This window comes from Peromyscus maniculatus, chromosome 2 (genome assembly GCF_049852395.1).
Source record: "Peromyscus maniculatus bairdii isolate BWxNUB_F1_BW_parent chromosome 2, HU_Pman_BW_mat_3.1, whole genome shotgun sequence".
Lineage (NCBI taxonomy): Eukaryota > Metazoa > Chordata > Mammalia > Rodentia > Cricetidae > Peromyscus > Peromyscus maniculatus.
The window spans coordinates 123,866,127-123,886,266 of record NC_134853.1 but is presented as its reverse complement, the minus strand read 5'-3'; the positions used below and the strand labels follow the sequence as shown (position 1 = coordinate 123,886,266).

The following is a 20,140-nucleotide window of genomic DNA, read 5'->3' as shown; positions in this document are numbered from 1 at the left end:
AAATCTAAGAACACATCAAAAAGATTATTCATCATGATCAAGCAGGCTTCATCCCAGAAATGTAGGGATGGTTCAACATCCATAAGTTGATAAATGTAATCCACTATATAAACAAGCAGAAAGACAAAAAACCCAAATAATTATTTTATTAGATGCAGAAAAGGCCTTTGATAAAAACCCAACATCCTTTCATGATAACATCCTGGAAAAATTAGGGAAACAAGGGACATACCTTAACATAATAAAGACAATTTACAGCAAGCCCATAGCCAACACCAAGTTAAGTGGAGAGAAACTCAAAGCAATTCCACTAAAATCAGTAACAAGGTTGTCCACTCTCTCCATACCTATTCAATATAGTGCTTGAAGTCTTAGAGCAAAAAGACAACTGAAGGAGAATAAGGGAATACAAACTGGAAAGAAAGAAGTCAAAGTATCTTTATTTTTCAGATGATCTGATAGTGTACATAAGTGACCTTATAGGTTACACCAAGAAATTACTATGTCTGATAAACACTTTCAGCAAAATAGCTGGGTACAAAATTACGCAAAAACCAGTAGCCCACCTATACACAAATAAAAAACGGACTGAGAAAGAAATCAGGAAACAACAACTTTCACAATAGCCTCAAATAATACAAAATATCTTGGGGTAACTCTAACCAAGCAATTGAAAGACTTACATTAAAAAAAAAAAAAACTTTAAGACACTGACAAAAGAAATTGAAGAAGGTATCAGAAGATGGAAAGCTCTCACATTCATGGGTCAGTAGGATTAATGTAATAAAAATGGCCATCCTGCCTGTGGGGATTTGAAAGAAAATGGCCCCCAAAGGGAGTGGCACTATTAAGAAGTGCGGCCTTGTTCGAGTAGGTATGGTCTTATTGGAGGAAGTGTGCCACTGTGGAGGCGGGCTTTGAGGTTTCATATAAGATATTGCCCAGTATCTCAGTCTACTTTCTGTTGCCTTTTAATCAATATATAGTCAGTACCATGTCTACCTACATGTCACCATCCTCCTGCCATAATAATAATGGACTAAACCTCTGAAACTTTAAGTTGCCACCCCAATTAAATGTTTTCCTTTATAAGAGTTGTTGTGGTCATGGTGTCTCTTCATAGCAATAGAAACCCTAATTAAGACACTACCAAAAGTAAGCTACAGATTCAATGCAATCCCCATCAAAATTCCAACACAATTCTTCACAAATCTGGAAAGGACAATTGTCAGCTACATATGGAAATAGATGAATCAAAAAACAAAAACAAACCAAAGAACAGGTTAGCTAAAACCATTCTAAATAATAAAAGAACTGCTAGAGGTATCACCATTCCCAATCTCAAATTGAACTACAAAGCTACAATATTAAAAACAGCATTGTATTAGCACAACAACAGACTTGCTAATCAACGCGATAGAACTGAAGTCCTAGACATTAGTCTACACACATATGGACACCAGACTTTTTTTTATAAAGAAGCCAGAAATACACATTGGAAAAAAGATAGCATCTTCAGCAAACAGTGCTGGTCAAACTGGATGTCTGCATGTAGAAGAATGCAAATATGTGTATATTTATCACCCTGCACAAAACTCAACTCCAAATGATCACAGACCTCAACATAAACCCAGATACACTGAATCTGAATAAGAGAAATTGGGGGATAGTCTTGAACTCATTGTCTTATAAAAAGACTTTCTGAACAGAACATCAACAGCATGGATACTAAGAACAATTAATAAAATGGAATGTCATGAAACTGAAAAGCATATGTATGGCAAAGAACACCATCATTTGGACAAAGTGGCAGCTTATAGAACACAAAAGAATTTTTACCAACTACCCATCTGATAGAGGGCTAATATCCAAAATATATAAAGAAGTACAAAAACTGGACATCAAGAAAGCAACCCAATTAAAATATGGGGTACAGATCTCAACAAAGACCTCAAAAGAGGAAACTCAAATGGCTAAGAAGCACTCAAAGAAATGTTCAACATCCTTAGTCATCAGCATCAGAGAAATGCAAATCAAAACTACTTTGAGATTTCATTTACAGCAGTCTGAATGGCTAAGATCAGTGAAATGACAGCTCATTCTGGCAAGGGGAACACTCATCCATTTCTGCGGGGGTAGTGCAAACTTATACAGTCACTATGGAAATCAGTGTGGCAGTTCCTCAGGAAGACAAGAATGAATCTATCTTAAGATCCAGTTATAACACTCTTGAGCATATATCCAAAGAAACTTCATCTGACCATAGAGACACTTGCTCAACCATGTTTACTGCCGCTCTATTCACAGCAGCCCAAAAATGGAAATAACCTATATGTCTGTCAACAGATGAATGGATAAAGAAAAGTAGTACATTTACACAATGGAATATTAGACAGCTGTTAAAGAATGAAATCATGAAATTTGCAGGTAAATGGGTAGAAAAAACCATCCTGAGTGAGGTAACTCAAACCCAAAAAAGACAAATATGATATTTATTCACTTATATGTGGATATTAGGTGTTAAGTCATTGATAAGCAAGTTATAATTCTTACAACCATAGAAGTTAGATATAGAGTAAGGAACTAGAGGAGAGGGATGGAGTGCCCTAAGAAGGGGAAATAGAATAGATTGTTATTGATGGATGGGGGTGGGACACTTGTAACTGGAAGTTTTTCTGTGTCCCAGCCAGCCGGTGGTAGGGACAAATCTCTCCTACTCACATCCCCCAAGTAAACACACAGAGGCTTATATTAATTAAAACTGCTCCACCATTAGCTCCGGCTAACTACTGACTAGCTCGTACATTTAAATTCAGCCCATCTCTGTTAATCCATGTTGCCACTTTTTCCGAGGCTTTACCTGAGTGCCATTACATGCTGCTTTCTGGATGGCGGGATGGCATCTCCTCACTCAGCCTTCCTCTTCCCAGAATTCTCCTTGTCTGCTTATCCCACCTATACTTCCTGCCTGGCTACTGGCCAATCAGCATTTTATTAAACCAGTGAACAAAAGCATTATCCCACAGCAGACACTGGAATGGAGGATCAAATCGGGGTGGGGAAGATAGGGGGTTGAAGGAGGAAATATAGGGAGGGACAGCTAAAACTAAGAGTCATTTGAGGGAGTGTATGGAAACCTAATACAGTAGAAGCTTCCTAAAATACATCACATACGTAGGTGATCCAAATGAAATCGTCAAATAATGGGGGAGACAGAGCCCCAATTGGACATCTCTCATCACTAAATGAAGCTTCTTTCAGTACCAGGAATGGGTACATCTAATCAAATTGTTGGCGAGAAGGGTCCCATGGCAACCCCCAAACAACCCAGGCTAATGCCAGGGCTATTGGGTGTTCTCCACAAACTTACAGTAAGGCCATATTGCTGAAGACAATACCCATACAACTCATTGAATATGAAGAAGTCAAGCTGGTGCCTAACAAGCCTTCACCCCTACTGAATAGTTTTCTGGGTACTGGAAGGAACTCTTTGGCTACCAAAAATAATAATAATAATAATGTAAACACTAACCCAGCTACCAACCCTTCGATCTACAATGGTGACCTGCTTTCCAGATACATGGGTACAATAGTGGCATAAAGCTTATGGGAGTAACCAACCAACATCTGATTTGACTTAAGGCCCACTCCGTGAGATGGAGCCCATACCCAAATCTGCTTGGGTGGGCAAGAACCTGACATTAGGTAGCCCAGGGACCTAGGAGAAAACTAAATACTACTGTTCTGCTGAAGGAATGCAGCAATAAAATGACTCCTAAGGACATTTTGCCATACCCATAGATCAGTGCCTTGCTCAGTCATCATCAGAAAGGCAAATGGGAACAAATACAGAGACCCACAGCCAGAAAACAAGCAGAGAGTGAGAGGCCTTGGAATACTCGGCCCTAAGTGGAATGTCTCCATCAAATCTGTCCCCTTAGGGCTCAGGAGATTCTGCAGGAGAGGAGGCTGAAAGAGTGTAAGAGCCAGAAAGGATGGAGGACACCAAGGAAACAAGGCCTTCTAGACACTGCACAATTGATGTACATATAAACTCACAGAGACTGTGGTAGCATGCACAGGGCCTACAAGGATCTGCACCAGGTGGGGCTCTAGAGTTGAAAGGAGAAGAGGACATACTTCCCCAGCCATAAGCTATCTCCAGTTGATTCCCACTTGCAAATGAAAAATTAGTTTTCTCCCATGGAGTTTCACTGGGGAAACAAACCACTCTTAAGGGCAGGCTGCATGTCCAGAAGTAGATGGTCAACAGAAAACAAACTCAACAGCATCTTTGGAGATTCTTGTCTCATAATGTTGAATTAGGGATTTAAAAAAAAAAAAAACCTTATAGGTCCTTTGCATATATATTATAGCTTCTGGTTTTGGGTTTTTATGGGATTCCTCTGTGTGTGTGTGTGTGTGTGTGTGTGTGTGTGTGTGTGTGTGTGTGTGTGTTCACATGTGTGCATCTATATGTGTTTCTTGTGCTTTTTCTTTAGCTCTTTTTCTTTTGTTTGTTTTGTGCTATTCTGATTTGTTTATCTTGTTTTATCTTACTTTATTTCATTATTATTCCTTAGGTGGCTGTTTGTTTTCTAGGGTGAGACAGAAAAGGTGTGGATGTGGGTGGAAAGGGGAGGTGAGGAGGAACTGGGAGGATTAGGGGGAGGGGGAACTCTAATCAGAATACATTGTATGAAAAAAAAATCTATTCTCAATGAAAGAAAAAAAAACAAAAAATTGATTCTCTTAGTTATTTTTTTAAATCCTGTTTTATTTAACCTGCCATTGAATAAAGAGTAAGATGCCAAAATTAGTTTTTTCTTTTTCTTTTTTTTTAAAAGAAATTTTCTATTCACTTTACATACCAACCACAGATCCCCCTCTCCGCTCTCCTCCTGCCCCACAGCCTTCCCCAAAAGTCACCCCCCATTCCCACCTCCTCCAAGGCAAGGCCTCCCATATAGAGTCAGCAGAGCCTGGTAGTTCAGTTGAGGCTGGTCCAAGCCCCCCTCCCCATCCCCTGCACCAAGGCTGTGTAAGGTGTCTCACTATAGGCACTGGGCTCCAAAAAGCCTGACCATGAACCAGAGATGGATCCTGATCCCACTGCCAGGGGGCCCCCCAAACAGTTCAAGCTAAACAACTGTCTCGCCTGTGCAGAGGGCCTAGTCCTGTCCCATGGAGGCTCCTCAGCTATTGGTCCACAGTTCATGAGTTCCCACTAGTTTGGTTTGGTTGTCTCTGTACATTTCCCCATCATGATCTTGATGCCCCTTGCTCATAGAATCTCTGCCAGATTAGTTTGAAAGAAAATGTGAAGACTGGCTTATACTATACAAACAGTCCCAAGAACACTGAACTGAATATGCTAATAAATGTAGAACTAGTGAACACCCTGTAAAGCCATCGGGTCAGACTCTGAAGTTAGGTTTTCTACTGAGGACAATCAGTATCTCTATAATTGAATTTCTTTTGTATTATCACTAGTTTTCTACAAGCTAAACTCCTCAGAATACCCCAAGGTGCACATCCCTACTGGCTTAATGTGTCCAGCCTTCATCTGGTAGTCAGTTTACTCAATGGAAGGACATACATTAATCACCTCTCGTGTGTAAGCCCTGGGAATGTTTTGTTTTGCTTTGTTCTGTTTTTAACATCATTCTTCTGCCTGGAGGCCTTTCAGACATTTAAAGACCAGAGACAGCTCGTTTTTCTCTTGGAGTCAGGTGCCTAGATTGGCTGCAGGTGTGCTAGGAACAGAGGGTATTTTATTTCAGTAACAAAAGGGAGAATTAAACTCGGGTGTCCTTAAAGCCTGGGGGGGGGGCAATATTTACTGTAAGTCCTATTTACTGCCTACATTACTCTGAAGAAATCCTTTATTGTAGATTTTCTCTGCTCAGAAGAAAAGGTGGGGCTTTATATAAACAGCCATAGCAATGAGCTAGCAAAATAAAAAAGGGGGAATGTCAGCACTCAGACAAGTAGTATGCAAGGGTAGGTTCTGATGCAGCACCATGTCAACATTAGAGACAGCAAGTTCATTTGGTCCAAACACTACACTTTTGCATGATCATTAAGTTAGAATGATTAGAATTAGTTAGATCATTAGAATCAGAATACAGATAGAGATATTTCAGGCACAAGCCATATGCATTTAGTAGCTCTAGCTGGTATGTGGTGACTCTGAAGCCAGTCCTGCATTATTACCAGTATTGTCTGGCACAGGAGCTCAAAGTATGTGCTGGACAGACTTGGGCCAAACATCAGCACGGTCACATCAGGCTAGGGACCCCAGGGGCTGACATGCCCTCCCAGGCTTTCCTGTTGATAGGGGAGGTTTTACCCTGCCTAGTTCCAGGTCCCCCATTGGGAGCCATTAAAGTCACTCCTTCCAGCCTAATGAGGCAAGCGCAGAGCACAAGAAGTGCCATACTTTCCTTGTGCGTGCTCTGTGGTGCTCTGAATTTTAAAAGTGTTGTTCAAACAGCAAATCTGTATGAAGTTTGTTTCCCGATTCTAAGGTAGGCTGTTCCAGCAGGTCACTGACGTGGGCTTGCAGCAAAACAAGAAACTGGTAGATAGATGGGGAAAAGAACTAAAATGGGATTGGAGAGATGCCTCAAGCTTAGGAGCACTTGGTGCTCTTTTGGAGAATTTGAGTTTGATTTCCAGAACCCACATAGTGACTCACAACCATCTGTAACTCCAGTCTCAGGGGACCCAGTGCCCTTCTCTGGCCTCCCAGGGCACCAGGCATGCACTCATACGCATAAAAAACGAATCATTTTTATTTATTTATTTATTTTTTTTTACAAAAGAGGCCTAAAGATAGTAAGAGCCAAGGAAAGGAGGAAGTGTGGGGAAAACAAGTGAGTTACACTTAAAAAAATATGGAATTGGTCTTCTTTGATGGAAAAACAGCATGGCTGACAGCAATGTTTTCATTTTAAAAAGTGATTTAACTACAGAGATCTGGGGCTGGGGAGACAGTCCATCTGTTAAGAACACTTGTTGCATTTGCAGAGGACTGTATTTTGGTTTCTAGGATGCACATCAGGGGGTTCACAACTACTTATAACTCCAGCTCCGTGGGCTCATACACACAAAACACGTGCATACACGTGAATAGAAATAAATTTTAAACAGCAACAATTACAAAGATTTTTCTGGTAGTAATTCAACCCAGAGAGGTCTAAAATTATCAACTGACAAATTTATCTTTCAAAATAGAGAAGATTGGTGTCTCAATCAAAGTACTCAATGTAACCTTTACAATTCTAACTTCACATATTTCAGCACGAAGAGATTACTGCACAAAATAATATACAAATCCCTATATGTAGTTCTGTAGCTAATATTACCAAGGTTAAGAAATAGGTCTTAGTACTTACAATACCAAAAGTTACCCAAATTCTAATTACACATGCTGTAGGAGAGAAGCTTCCTTGACTATGGCCACATTTTACTTCCCTGAGCACCAAGTGAGACCTTGGACACCACGGCATTTTATAGAAGACCCATGGTAGCCTCGGCATGACCAGTAGTGAGAAAACCCAGGTCAGACCTTGGCCTGTGATAGGCCTTAATAAATATTTGCTAATTTTTGTAAATATGATTGGGCAGAGACAAACATTGTTGCCTAGCTCCATAATTTCAGATTTATTTTCGTTTGGATCACTGCAATATGTGGAAATAACTGCCAATGTGACCGAATCAGGAAGTCAGGCCTTTAGGAGATGACTAGGTCATAAAGGTTCTGTCTTCGGGAATGTGATAATGCTGTAGACAATAGCCTTCACTTAGCATTCACTCATCTTGACAGTTTTTCACCTACTGGGAGCAGTGATGGTGAAGGCACCATCTTAGAATCAGACAGGCTACCTGAAAACAGGGAACATTTTGCCCAAATACAGAAGGAAAAGTAATACTTCTAGAGACAAGGGAAGGTTGTTAAAAAAAAAATGGAAGTGAAGAGGGGCATGAACTACATTGTAGATTTGGTAACAGCTCAGGAAAGGGAAAGAGCTCGGTCTCTGGGGGTGTGGGCAGAAACTGTTGCCAATAGTTAAGAGCACCACCCTGGCTGCCAGCATTTCCAGTTCTGGCACATGTTACAGTGTAGACGCACCTTGAACATATTATGTAACTGGCATAAGCCAGTCATGAAAGGGAAAACACTGTGTCATTGCTCATGTATGAGGTACACAAACAGTCAGATTCAGAGACTGACAGCAGAACGCTGGTTATTTGGTTTTGATGCAGAGGGTGGAGAATGGGAAAGGATTACTTGGTTGATTACTGAGATGGTGAATGTTCTGGGGAGGGTGCCTGGTGATGGTTGCATACCCAAGGATTGCACACCCGAGGATTAAAATGATAAAATGTAGTTTTTACCACAGTTAAAAAAAAAAAAAAAGAAAGAAACTTAAAACGATAGAGAATTTGGGGAGATAATTAAAAAACTTTCCTTTCTAATCACTAAAAGTAGGAATGCAATTTCCTTGCTTATTCTTTGGTTTTTGTGATGGTACCCTGTGAAAAAAACAGTACTGGATTTACAGAAGGAGGTGCAGAGAGAGCATCTAATCGGCCTAAGAGCACAGAAAATGTTTCAGAGTCCTTGAACCGGAACAAACTTTTTAGGCTCCAAGCACCTTGCTTTTCTTTTTTTCTTTTTTCTCTTCTTTCTTTCATTCTTTTTTTTCCCCCCTTAACCAGTCCACCAGTGGCTTATTTCGATACTTCCCCTACCACCTACCCATGCCTTTTCTGGATAGATCAACTCAAACAAACAAACAAACAAACAAAAAAGAATTCCCTCCTTTATCTGCAAAGAAGGGTTCTGTGTTCAGAAGTGCGAGGAGTCTCAGGTTCTGCAGAATGAAATCTTTGTTTACCGTTGAACCACATTTGATATTTTTTTTGTGAACTTCGACCCCCTGCAGGAGAGACCAAAAAGCGCATTCCAGAGAACTGAGAATGCAACAGGGCATCACTTCACGCGTTAAAAGAGAGCAGAGGGACCTCCGGGGCCCACAGCCGCGGCTCCCGCACAGCCGCTTTTGCTCCCCGCAGCGGGGAAGGGGGGTGACGGGGGGGGGGGGGGGGACGACGACACCCAGCGCACACTCGTGCGCAGGCGCGCAGCACTGTGCCCAGCCGCCCCGGCTCAGTGGTCCCCGGGTTGGTGTCCCGGCGGCTCCCGGAGTCCCTGCCCGACTCCTGCCGGCTCCCAGCTCCTCTGCAGCACCAGCCCCGCCGCCGAAGCCAAGCGCGGCCCTTCCCTGACCCCGGGAGGCACCATGCCAGGGCAAAGTCCCCGAGGGTGTGAACCCCAGTGTCCCAACCCCTGGGCGGGGACGGGCGGCAGCGGCAGTGCGGGGAAGCTGTGTGGCCAGCACAACCCGCGCAGTCCTGCCGCGAGCCGCCGGGTCCCCCCGGGAGCCTCCGCCGCCACGCTAGGCCCGCACCGAGGAGCCCCGGCTCTCAGGGTCCGCGCCCCGCACCGCCAGGCCCGCGCCCCGCAGCCCGCGCCCCTCCGAGGCCCGCGCCCCCGCACCGCCGGGCCCGCGCTCCTCCTCCGCGCCCCGCACCGCCAGGCCCAGACCCCCGCCGCCCGGCCGCCGGGCGAGCTCCCAGGCCCGCGCCGCCGCCGCCGCCGCCGCCACCGCCGCCGCCATGGCGGAAGTCCACAGACGTCAGCATGCTCCGGTTAAAGGAGAAGCCCCCGCGAAATCCTCCACACACAGAGATGAGGAGGAGCTGGGGATGGCGCCGGCCGAAACGCTGACGGTCTTCCTGAAGCTGCTGGCCGCCGGCTTCTACGGCGTGAGCTCCTTCCTCATCGTGGTGGTCAACAAGAGCGTGCTCACCAACTACAGGTGGCCGGGCTGGCGGGCGGCGGCGGCGGCGGGCGGGGACGGGGGTTCGAGCCCACCCGGGGATGCCCCTCGGCTTGCCGCGCTCCCTGGGGCGGCGGCGGGCTGGGGGCTGGGGGCTGGGGACGGGAGTAGGCGGGGGTGGGACACAGCGAGGCCCGGGTCCAAGGACCGGCGACCCGCGCGGCTGACAACCTGGGGACCAGCGTGGCTGCACGCCCACGCGCCCGCCGTCGCCACTGTCACGGGGACTCCGGGGCAGAAGTTTGTGGGGTGTGTGTGTGTGTTTCCCACCCCCAGATTCATTTAAAAGATTTAAAACCGTTGGCGAGGGATCTCCGCCTTAACTTTCTGGAAAAAAATATCAGCTGCAGGACGCCGAGGCAAAGTGTAAAATGGGACAAGATGAGACAAGTGGCCGCCCGAGGCTACAAAAATCGAAGACTTTATTTTTGGATGAGGGGCAGGCATCGGTGTGGGTTGAATCAAAATGCATTTTAAGGTTGTCAGCGTGGAAGTTGAAATCACTCTACCTTGAGGGCTTTCTGGCCGTTTTCACCCCTTTCCTTTTCTTTACCCTTTTTTTTTTTTTGTAGATTTCCGTCCTCGCTATGTGTTGGACTTGGCCAGGTTAGTTGGAAGGAATCTTGGGCATTCCGTGGTCTGTGTTTTCAGAACTTATGTGTGTGTGTCTTTATATGCAGAACAGTGCATCTGTGTGTGTTCTCTGTTTGCAGATGGTGGCCACGGTAGCAGTTCTCTGGGTGGGAAAGGCACTCAGGGTAGTGAAGTTTCCTGACTTTGACAGAAATGTACCTCGAAAGGTAAAAAGTGAGAAAGAAGGAATACTTTATTTTTATAAAAAGGAGCCATTCTGTGGCTTAAGGAAAAAAAATCAGCGCCTTGTGTATTTAAAACCGCAGTCTAGCCCCATCCCCTCTCCACCAGGGCAGACAGCAGAGCTAAAGAATACAGGTAACAAACAGTGCATGCCAGAGAAGTGCCAGCATCTCTTGAGAATGAAGATAGAAAATCCTTCTGCTTTGATTAAGGAGGTTCTGGTAACAGACCTGTCCACTTTAGCCATGATGCGCCTCTGTTATTATTGCTTTTTTTCCCCAGAGGAGGGATGTTTTCATATTCTTCCCAATGCTTCTGTGAGCCTCCATGTGAGGACTAAATGCTTCCTCTCGTTCTGTGGACATGGGAGTCTCAGGCTCACACAGTATCATATTTTCAAGCAAGTGATGTTTCTGCCTCACGTGGTTGATCATGTTTATATTTCTGTGTCCTTTCTTCCTGCCACCCCCTTCTCCCCCTTTCTGTCAGCAGTGTTGTGTATCAGAGGATAGTTAATGTTGTTTGGGTGTTTCACGGGGGTCAACACTGTTCATGAGAGCTGATCTTACGTTTCAAGTGGAAAGAATTTGACTACATAAACAGAGCTGTTTCTGTTTGAAAGGACTTTGCTGTCACGGCCTGTCTCACTGAGATTTGTTACTCTTTTCGCTTTTCCAGACCTTTCCACTACCTCTACTATATTTTGGGAACCAAATCACCGGACTGTTCAGCACAAAGAAACTGAAGTATGGATAACTTTATTTTTCTAGTGGGGTTAAAATAATGTAATATTAAACACCCATGTCATATTACTGTGTCATGATTGATGTGTGGGGGGTGGGGGGGGATGGTTGACAACAAAAACACCAGGAAGCTCCCACTGTCAAATAATGAAGATTGGACCCAAGTTTTGGTTTCAAAGTTGTTTATTTGAAGCTAAGGGATGAATTTTGTTTTGTTTGCCTTCTCACTATTATGTTAGAACTCTTTAAATATTGTCGGGGGTGCAGTAGGTTTTCTTATTTTTGCAGAACTGCCGTGGTGAAAGATTTATGCCAGGCTTATAGGATTTTATTATTTATATATATATTCCAGGTAGGGTCTTACTTTGTAGCCATGGATGACCTGGAACACACCATGTAACCCAGACTGGCCTTGAACTTGTGGTACTCCTCTTGCCTCAGCCTCCAGAATGTTGCACTCATGTGTGGTTTAAGATTTTACTTCTGTAATACTGTGTATTAGTTCATAAACACTGTGTTTTAGGTGTGTTCCACACAGCAAGTCAGATGATGGACATAAGAATTTCCACAGGTTTGCTTTTAACACAAAGCAGCTAAAGTCTGATGGAATCTTGACATAAGCATGATTACTACGTCAACCCTGACTGTGTAACTGGAGAGCCATTTACTTTTAGAAAGGAGTAGTAGTTGTACTCCATGGCAATGCTTCCCAGTACCCGCTTACCTCCTAGTTCTTGGCTTCTGACTTTGCGGTGGTGTGTGTGTGTGTGTGTGTGTGTGTGTGTGTGTGTGTGTGTGTGTGTGTGTTAAATACACAGTGGGAAACAGTTTAGCAGAAACCTACATGAGCCAGATGAAGCCCTGACATAGTAAATGATTGTGAACAGTATGGAGGGGGGGCTGGAGAGATGGCTCTGTGGTTCAGAACACTGGCTGCTCTTTCAGAGGACCTGGCTTCAGTTCCCAGCATTCACACCAGGCAGCCCACTTGAGATCCAACACTCACTTCTGGCCTCTTCAGACACCATGGGCATGCGCATACCCACACATATGTATGTAAAATTAGAAATAAAATCTTAACACAAAAACAAAATGGAGATCTATGAGGATCAGAGGCAAAGAAGTTTTTGTATTCTCCTTTCTGATTCTTTTTAAACCAAGAACCCTGAGAGAATGACCAGAATAACTCGGGGGAGAGTTCCTAGGAAGTCAGATTTGTCACGGAAAGGGAATCCTTTTCCATCTCATTACCCACTTGGAAAGGCCTACAGCAAAGTGCTGCTTATATAAAATTTGCTTTTTTTAAACAATCCATTGTCATCTATGCATTCACACTCTGCCTTTGATTGGCAGACAAGAAGGAAGCATTTTAGAGTGAAATATATTCAGAAATTCTTACATTGTAAGAGGCCGGATGTTTGATTAATGAAAGCAAACTGCTCTAAGAATTTAGAGGAATGTCCATAAAAACAAGTGTTTCATGGGTAAGATTTTCATAGACCTTTTCTTAGTGGTCTAGAGAGTAAGAAGGGAAGTTAGGCCAGTGAGGAAGAAAGAAATAAGAAGAAAGAAAGAAATATTAAAGACTAATGTGGCTGGAGTCAGGCTATTTGCATAATTTTCAGAGTGAAACTTAAAAGCATATATCATTAGCCTGTGATAATAGATGCATGGTTTTACCAGTTTGTAGTTAATGTTTTAAAGGCTTTTAAATAAAAAATATTTCTCCAGGCAAATGAGGTTAATCAGCATGGAACTTGCATACAGAGATTAGCATTGTTTAAAACTACCGATTTGTAGAATTGTGGTTTGCAATTACACACTTTGAAGCTTTATTTCACCTGCTTGCTTTTCTTTTCCAGCTTGCCCATGTTTACAGTTCTGAGACGGTTCTCCATTCTGTTTACAATGTTTGCTGAAGGAGCTCTACTCAAGTGAGCGTTATTTGTAATATATTGTCCTTGTTTATAAGACTGTCATTGTTATTTATGTGCATGTGTTTATGTGGATATTTGCCTGTGTGTGGTTGTTTGAGACTAGGTGAAAGTGTTGTGTTCAGTTGCTGAAGTTGTAGGCAGTTGTGAGCAGCCTAATGTGGGTGCTAAGAATTTTAACTCAAGAGCCATCTCTCCAGCCCCATATGTTTATTCTTTAAATACTTTTAAACACCTTGAAAAGATGTCCAGGATATGTGAAATATTAAATTATCTGTCTTGCTTCTACTTTAAGTTTTGAAAGCTTAAACAGGCTGATTACCTTGCTATCAGAATTAATGTAGTTGGGAAGGTTACAGACCTCAGTTAGAAAACTGCCCGAACATGGGATATGCCATCTAGAATTCTTTTGTCTGTTGCTACCATTGGGCAAAGCCAGGTCAGAATCTTAGGTATAGATTTTAAATAGTGTTCATGTCTTGGCTACTCTTACTGCAAATGTGTGTGACCTTTTTCTACTTAAAAGAAACTTTGACATGAAAATTCCAGCTCAGTGATAATAAACAAATGGTATGAATAAGAGAGAACTGGGTATAGTTATTTCTGTAACAAAAGGAGTTTTTACCCCATCTTTTAAATACCTAATTTCTTGGAAATATTCAGAATGTGATTGTATTTGGGTTTTTTGAGGAGAACATTCCCTTTGTTTTGTCATTGATGTAAAATGAGTCTACATGGATAAAGTCACATGTGTGTATATTTTAAATTATTTTGTAGGAAGACTTTTTCCTGGGGTATTAAGATGACTGTGTTTGCAATGATTATCGGAGCATTTGTAGCTGCCAGGTAAGATGTGGGCCTATAGAGCTTGTTATTAATTATCAATAGTTATTAATTTAAATCTTAAGCATCTGAAAATTACTCAAAAGACTTCCAGTGTTAAGTCTTCTGGGCTATATTAGATCAAAGCTAGAGAAATGGAGATTTGGAGGATTCCTAAAGTCAATTTATGTAATTTAGGATTTGATATTGTCTTCCACTTGCTGAGAGCACATACCACATCCCATGCCACACAGTATATTGGGCATGGACACATTTATGTATTCTTTTAAATTCTGAGGGATATGGTGTTTCTGTTTTATAGTAGAAGGAACTCTTCTGTAACTCTCAAGGGCTAAACCAACTCTGTGTGAAATCAGGTCTGTGATTTTATATCATGTGAATCCTTTCACTTTGTATGCTGTTAAAGAAAGTAATATCTGCCCTTCTGTGAGACGAGGCAAAGAGCAATGAATCTTTTTCCCTTGTGGAAAAGGAATAGAAGCATTGCCTCGTTTGGCCTTGCTAAGGACGTATCACAAATGTCTATTACATTGCTGAAGCTTTTCCAATTTTTTTAAAGGTTTAGTTTTAAAATATCTAGAGGGAGGCGCAAGGTAATGATACACTTTTAAGATGAGACAAACATGAATTACCCTCCTTTGAAGATGACATATTGTATACATTTGTAGGCAAGCAGGAGGGAAGAAGGTAGGTAGGCATGGGGAAAATACATACATACCTAGAGACTGAAAATTGGAAGGGTGTCTCGGAGCCTTCTAGACATGGTCCCCAGCTCGGGGTGTGTAGGTAGATCTGCTTGTGCTACAAACTTGTTTCCCTTTGGGAGCCCATTGTGCGTCTTCGGCTCGTTAGATAGGCTTTCATCATAGCCTGTGGCGTAAGTGTATGCAGTGGGGGTATCGACCTCTAATTCGATCTTACATTAAATCTCCAAGTGGAATCCCACTCTTTTTAGAAACATATTGTTTTATTACATTTATTTTGGGTGTGTGTACAGGTGCCACAGGGTGCATGTATGGAGGTCAGAGGACAACTTGTGGCAGTCTGTTCTTTCCTTCCACTGTGTGGGTCCCGGGAATAGGACTCAGATTATCAGAGTTGGTGGCAAGTGCCTATACCAGGTGAGCCATCTTGCTGGCCCCTGAAATTCCATTCTTGGGGAAAAACAAAGAGGGCAGTGTCACTGGTTCCTGGAGTTTGGAGCTGAGTCCCTTCCCCTCTGACTGCCTTGCCTCGTTTTAGCAATAACGAGTTCAGTAATTCCACATACCTTTCTTAGAGGTGCCACACTGAACTCTGTGTATTCTAAAGTATTTCCTTGGTGTCAGTGAGCCAAAATTGTGCTGAGCAGCAGGGCCTCCTTGCATCTCACTTTGGCCTGATGCTGCAGTGAGCTCGAGGATTTCCTTTCCTAGTTCAGCCACGAGGATGTAGTGTCTTTACAGAGCCAGAGAACTTGAGGGTGTCAGAACACACTGCAGGTAGGTAGACTCGGTCAGATTTTCATTCATGGCTTACATTTACTGAGTTCTTGTGAGAATCACTCTCCTAAAGTGCAGGAACTTGATTCTCTTGATCTCACTAGTTACACCTTGTCACTTCATTGAGCAGTTATTTAAGCACTTAAGTTCTCAGGACTTGCTTATATACTTTTGTGGTTTGATATCAGAATTATCATCCATATCTCAGAAATTCTACCCAGTGACAAGTTAGTCCTATCTTGGATATGAATCTTTGAAAAAAAAAAACAAAAAAAAAACGGCTTGTTCACAGCTCCATCCTTTGACTTCCTGTCTTTGAAACCAACGCCTTCTGCTTTTTTGATTGGGTGATGATGCTTGCTTGCTTGTTGTCTGACTTTGACTTTAGAGCAGTATACAATGAACCAAAATGTTTATTACGTGTGTTTGGGGGGGGGGAGGGAGAGAGAGAGAGAGGAGAGAGAGAGAGATTTGTTTGTTCTGAGGTAGGGTCTTAACTGTGTAGTCCAGGTTGTCCTGGAGCTCAAACCATAGCCCACACTCACCTTAGCTCGTGACCCTTCTGCTACAGCCTCCTAAGTGCTGGTATGACAGATGTGTGCCATGATGGCTGGCTGGCTGTATGATTGACTCTTTGTGGTGACATGTGTAAGCACGGATGTTTCTCATAAAATTGCCAAATGTGGCCAGGCCTTAGGAAGTGCTGGTAGCTGGTAAAATGCGTAAAGCTGCCTGGACGTGGACATGTTGCTGCAAGTACTTTAGGCCAGACCTGTTTAAAATCAATTGCATATTTTTAAAGGTGATCTTAAAGTGTTGCTTATGTTCTACAGCTCTGATTTGGCATTTGATCTGGAAGGATATGTTTTTATTTTGATCAATGATGTCCTGACAGCAGCAAATGGTGCATATGTGAAGCAGAAGTTAGATTCAAAAGTAAGTAGAACTCTACAGCTTCTCCATCGGATGCTCACTGATGGTGGGAAAGTGTGGGATAAAGAACCATACTTCGGAGGGTTGGGGAAGGACATAGGAGCTCTCTGAAGGTAGTGTGTATATGTGTTCATACTAATGTAATAAATTTGTGTTTGCCAGGCACTGTGGCTCAGGCCTGTAATCTCTGAGGGAGGTGGATAGCCCCATGTTCAAAGCCTGCCTAGGCTGCATAATAGGCCAACTACAAAGTAAAACACTAGCTTGGAAAAAAAAAAAAAAGAAAAAGAAAAGGAAAAAGATGTTGAAATCTCTTTAAATTAAATTGGGTTGTAATGCTGGCTTTTCTAGAAGAAAATTGTGTGTAAATATTGACTTAGAATGAGGTGGGTGAAATAAGAAATGTCCACAGAGAAAAGTGTCTTCATGATTGTGGTTGTGTTCTAGAAGACTGGGTGAGGGACCTAAAAGAAATACAGGGAAGTTGGGGCAGTTGTGAGGGAAGTGAGTCCTGGAAAAGGCTGTGGAACTTGGATGCCTTTAAATGCTGGGGAGCCCTGGGCTTGCTCTCAGAGAGCACTGCATCCCTGGGTCAGACATCAGGTGTGTACTCAGCTTTTTGTCTTCCACTGGCCATGTGCGCACATGGGAGCTTTCCACACTAATGTCTGCTTGGCGCCTGTCTGCTTTACACATAGACACGTTCAGTATTTGAGTCCTTTTTCGTTTGCTGCATTGTGAGGTTAAGTTACTGGAAGAAAACAGCTGTCTGGAGTTCAGCTTTCTCTGTCGTAGAGCTCTTAGTGAAGGGGCTTGTCCTTAATTTCGTAATGAGCCTTGTGAGGACTCACATCGATATTCATCTCAGATGTCACCCTCTTTTTTCCTGAGCAGCTGATACATGTTTATCTCATAACTGAAGCTTGTAACCGATGTGTGTTCCTGCTCATGTTTTATCTCATAAGATGGCTTCATCCACTTGCTTCCTTGTCTGTATAGTATTTCTGAAAATTACTTCCAGTTCTTTCTGGAGCTCAGATGACAAGCAAAAGCAAATGTCCCACTCAGTAATGGTGATCCTGGTGGATTCCTGGTTGTTTTAGTTTTGAGGTGGTTTCCCATTGGCCAGGATTTTGCCTTTTCCCCAGAAAAGAAGAGTATAGATTATGTTGCTGTCCCTGCAGGTTTCCTCAGAGCTTTTTTTTCTTTCCTCCACTGAAGACACTACAGATTTATGGCTAACACTTTCTGTAAAATGCCTACTTTTCCTCCTCAGCTTACCTACTTTGATGTCTGTGTGTCTGTGTGATTACATTTTAGTTGGAGTTACTAGCAACCATTTTTCATCCTTTTTAAAAAAGAGGAAGGAGAATAGCAATTTTGCCTCACCCCGATTTTACCGTTAGCTCCTTTGCTGTTTTAAAAGTAGATACTAAGGCGGGACTGCCGTGAGCCGGCGGCTTCTGCTCTCTGAAGCCGTGCTGCCCAGCAGTCCTCTGTGATGATGGAAATCGTCTCTGCTCTCATTAGAGACGTGACTTCTGGGAATGGGAAAAGTGATTGGTAGAGGTGAGAAACTAAATTAATGGTTTTGTGTAATAATTGTAATTGAATTAGCTTCATATGACTAATGACTACTGTTTTGGACAACACAGTCTAGAATACATTCCAGAACATAGGACAAAATAAAGGTTTCAGAGTATTTTTGTCTTAGAAGAGAGCTCTTCAGTTCCACACTTAGAAATGGCTTTAGACTTATATTAAAACTCTAAAGCTTCTGGGTAGTGGTGGCATGCACCTTTAATCTCAGCTCTCAGGAGGCAGAGGCAGGTGGATCTCTATGAGTTCAAGGCCAGCTTGGTCTACAAAGTGAGTTCCAGGATAGCCAGGGCTACACAGAGAAACCCTGTCTTGAAAAACCAAAAACAAACAAATAAACCTCTATGGATCTAGGGTATAGCTAAGTTGATCTCTTTGGAGATGGGTTTTTTAATTACTTAATTAATTTTGAGACATGGTCTCACTATGCAACCCTGGTTGGTCTAGAACTTGCTATATAGTCTGGCTTTGAACTCTCAGAGGTCTGTGTGTCTTGGCCTCTTACATGCTGGAATTAAAGGCATGCACTATCATTCCTAATGTAGCTTAGTATTGCTTGCCTAATATGCATGAAACCCTTCATTTAATTCCTATACCATATGAGCCTGAGTCTCAGAACTCTAGAATTGGAGACAAAAGGGTCAAGTGTTCAGCCTTGTCCTTAGCTATATAGTGAGTTTGAAGCCTGAAGTGTTTATCTAATTATTCCTTATCAATAAAAACTTGGGAGTCAGATATCGGAGAAAGAACCTGAATGATAAGAGAAGTGATAAGAAGTGACCAGTGGCCTCCTCTCTCTTTCCTTCCTCCATCCAAATAGGCCAGGAGTCTTTCTAAGCCCCACCCTATTACTTCCTGTATCTCTCTATATGTCCTCAGTCCTCCAAAACCTCTATGGCTAATTTTAGTCAGCTAAAAGCTAGCTTTGCCCTCTGATTCAAACTAAACTTTTTTGGTAGTCTTGAGAGTGTCAGAATGCAATCAAAATATCCCACAACAGAAATCAGCCTGAGATATATGAGACTCTGTCTCAAAAAAACAAAACAAAACAAAACAATACCTTTGGAATCTGGGTGTGTTAGCAGCATTGTAACCTGAGCACTCAGGAGGCTGAACCAAGACACTTGTGAGTTCAAGGCCAGCCTGTACTGTGTAGTGACAGCTGATACACTTGCAGTGTCCTAAGGGAGAATGACATTTAAAATCATTAGAATGCGAAGGGAGCGATGAAGAGTGTGGGCATTTGTGTTTTGTCACTTGTCAGTTACGTGGTTGGTGTATCTGTGTTTGTGCATCCTGCACATCCTCTGTTCCAGGCTAGTTCACGTTCTGGGTCCTGGGCACCTGTTGTCTAAGGTTGTGTGGTCTCTCACTGTTGATCTTTTCCAGGTACTACACAAGGAGGCACAGCTTTCTGATGATACTTGCAGTTACAACTTATCCACTATTTGGTTTAACCTAGGGCCAGTATGATCACACTGGTTTTTTTTTTTTTTTGGTTTTTCGAGACAGGGTTTCTCTGCGTAGCTTTGCGCCTTTCCTGGAGCTCACTTGGTAGCCCAGGCTGGCCTCGAACTCACAGAGATCCACCTGGCTCTGCCTCCCAAGTGCTGGGATTAAAGGCGTGAGCCACCACCGCCCGGCACACTGGTTTTAGTAAATCACAATTGTAACTTCAGGCCTGCTTATAACCATGGGCCAGTCAACTTGAGTCCTAGGACAGAAAGACCTGGGCCTGCATTTCAGACTTGAATGTGATTTATTTAAATTAAGACACTTTTTAACTTTAAAAACCATCTAGCATAATATGCATATGTAATTGTGCTAATAATCTATGTATATTTAAATATACTTATCTGCTAGAACCAGCTGAAATAACT

General features: G+C 42.8%; 1 protein-coding gene across 1 annotated transcript in view; it reads left to right on the top strand.

Annotated features, from left to right (window-relative positions):
- The first annotated feature begins 9,681 nt into the window (after positions 1–9,681).
- Positions 9,682–20,140, top strand: part of Slc35d1 (solute carrier family 35 member D1) — a 45,970-nt gene continuing 35,511 nt past the window's right edge. Inside the window, exons 1-7 of the mRNA XM_006987189.4 lie at positions 9,682–9,890; positions 10,484–10,517; positions 10,625–10,711; positions 11,406–11,473; positions 13,333–13,404; positions 14,182–14,250; positions 16,562–16,664. Of these exons, the coding sequence (XP_006987251.3) occupies positions 9,688–9,890; positions 10,484–10,517; positions 10,625–10,711; positions 11,406–11,473; positions 13,333–13,404; positions 14,182–14,250; positions 16,562–16,664 (636 nt within the window). The 5' untranslated portion in view covers positions 9,682–9,687. The remainder of the gene's footprint in view (positions 9,891–10,483; positions 10,518–10,624; positions 10,712–11,405; positions 11,474–13,332; positions 13,405–14,181; positions 14,251–16,561; positions 16,665–20,140) is intronic.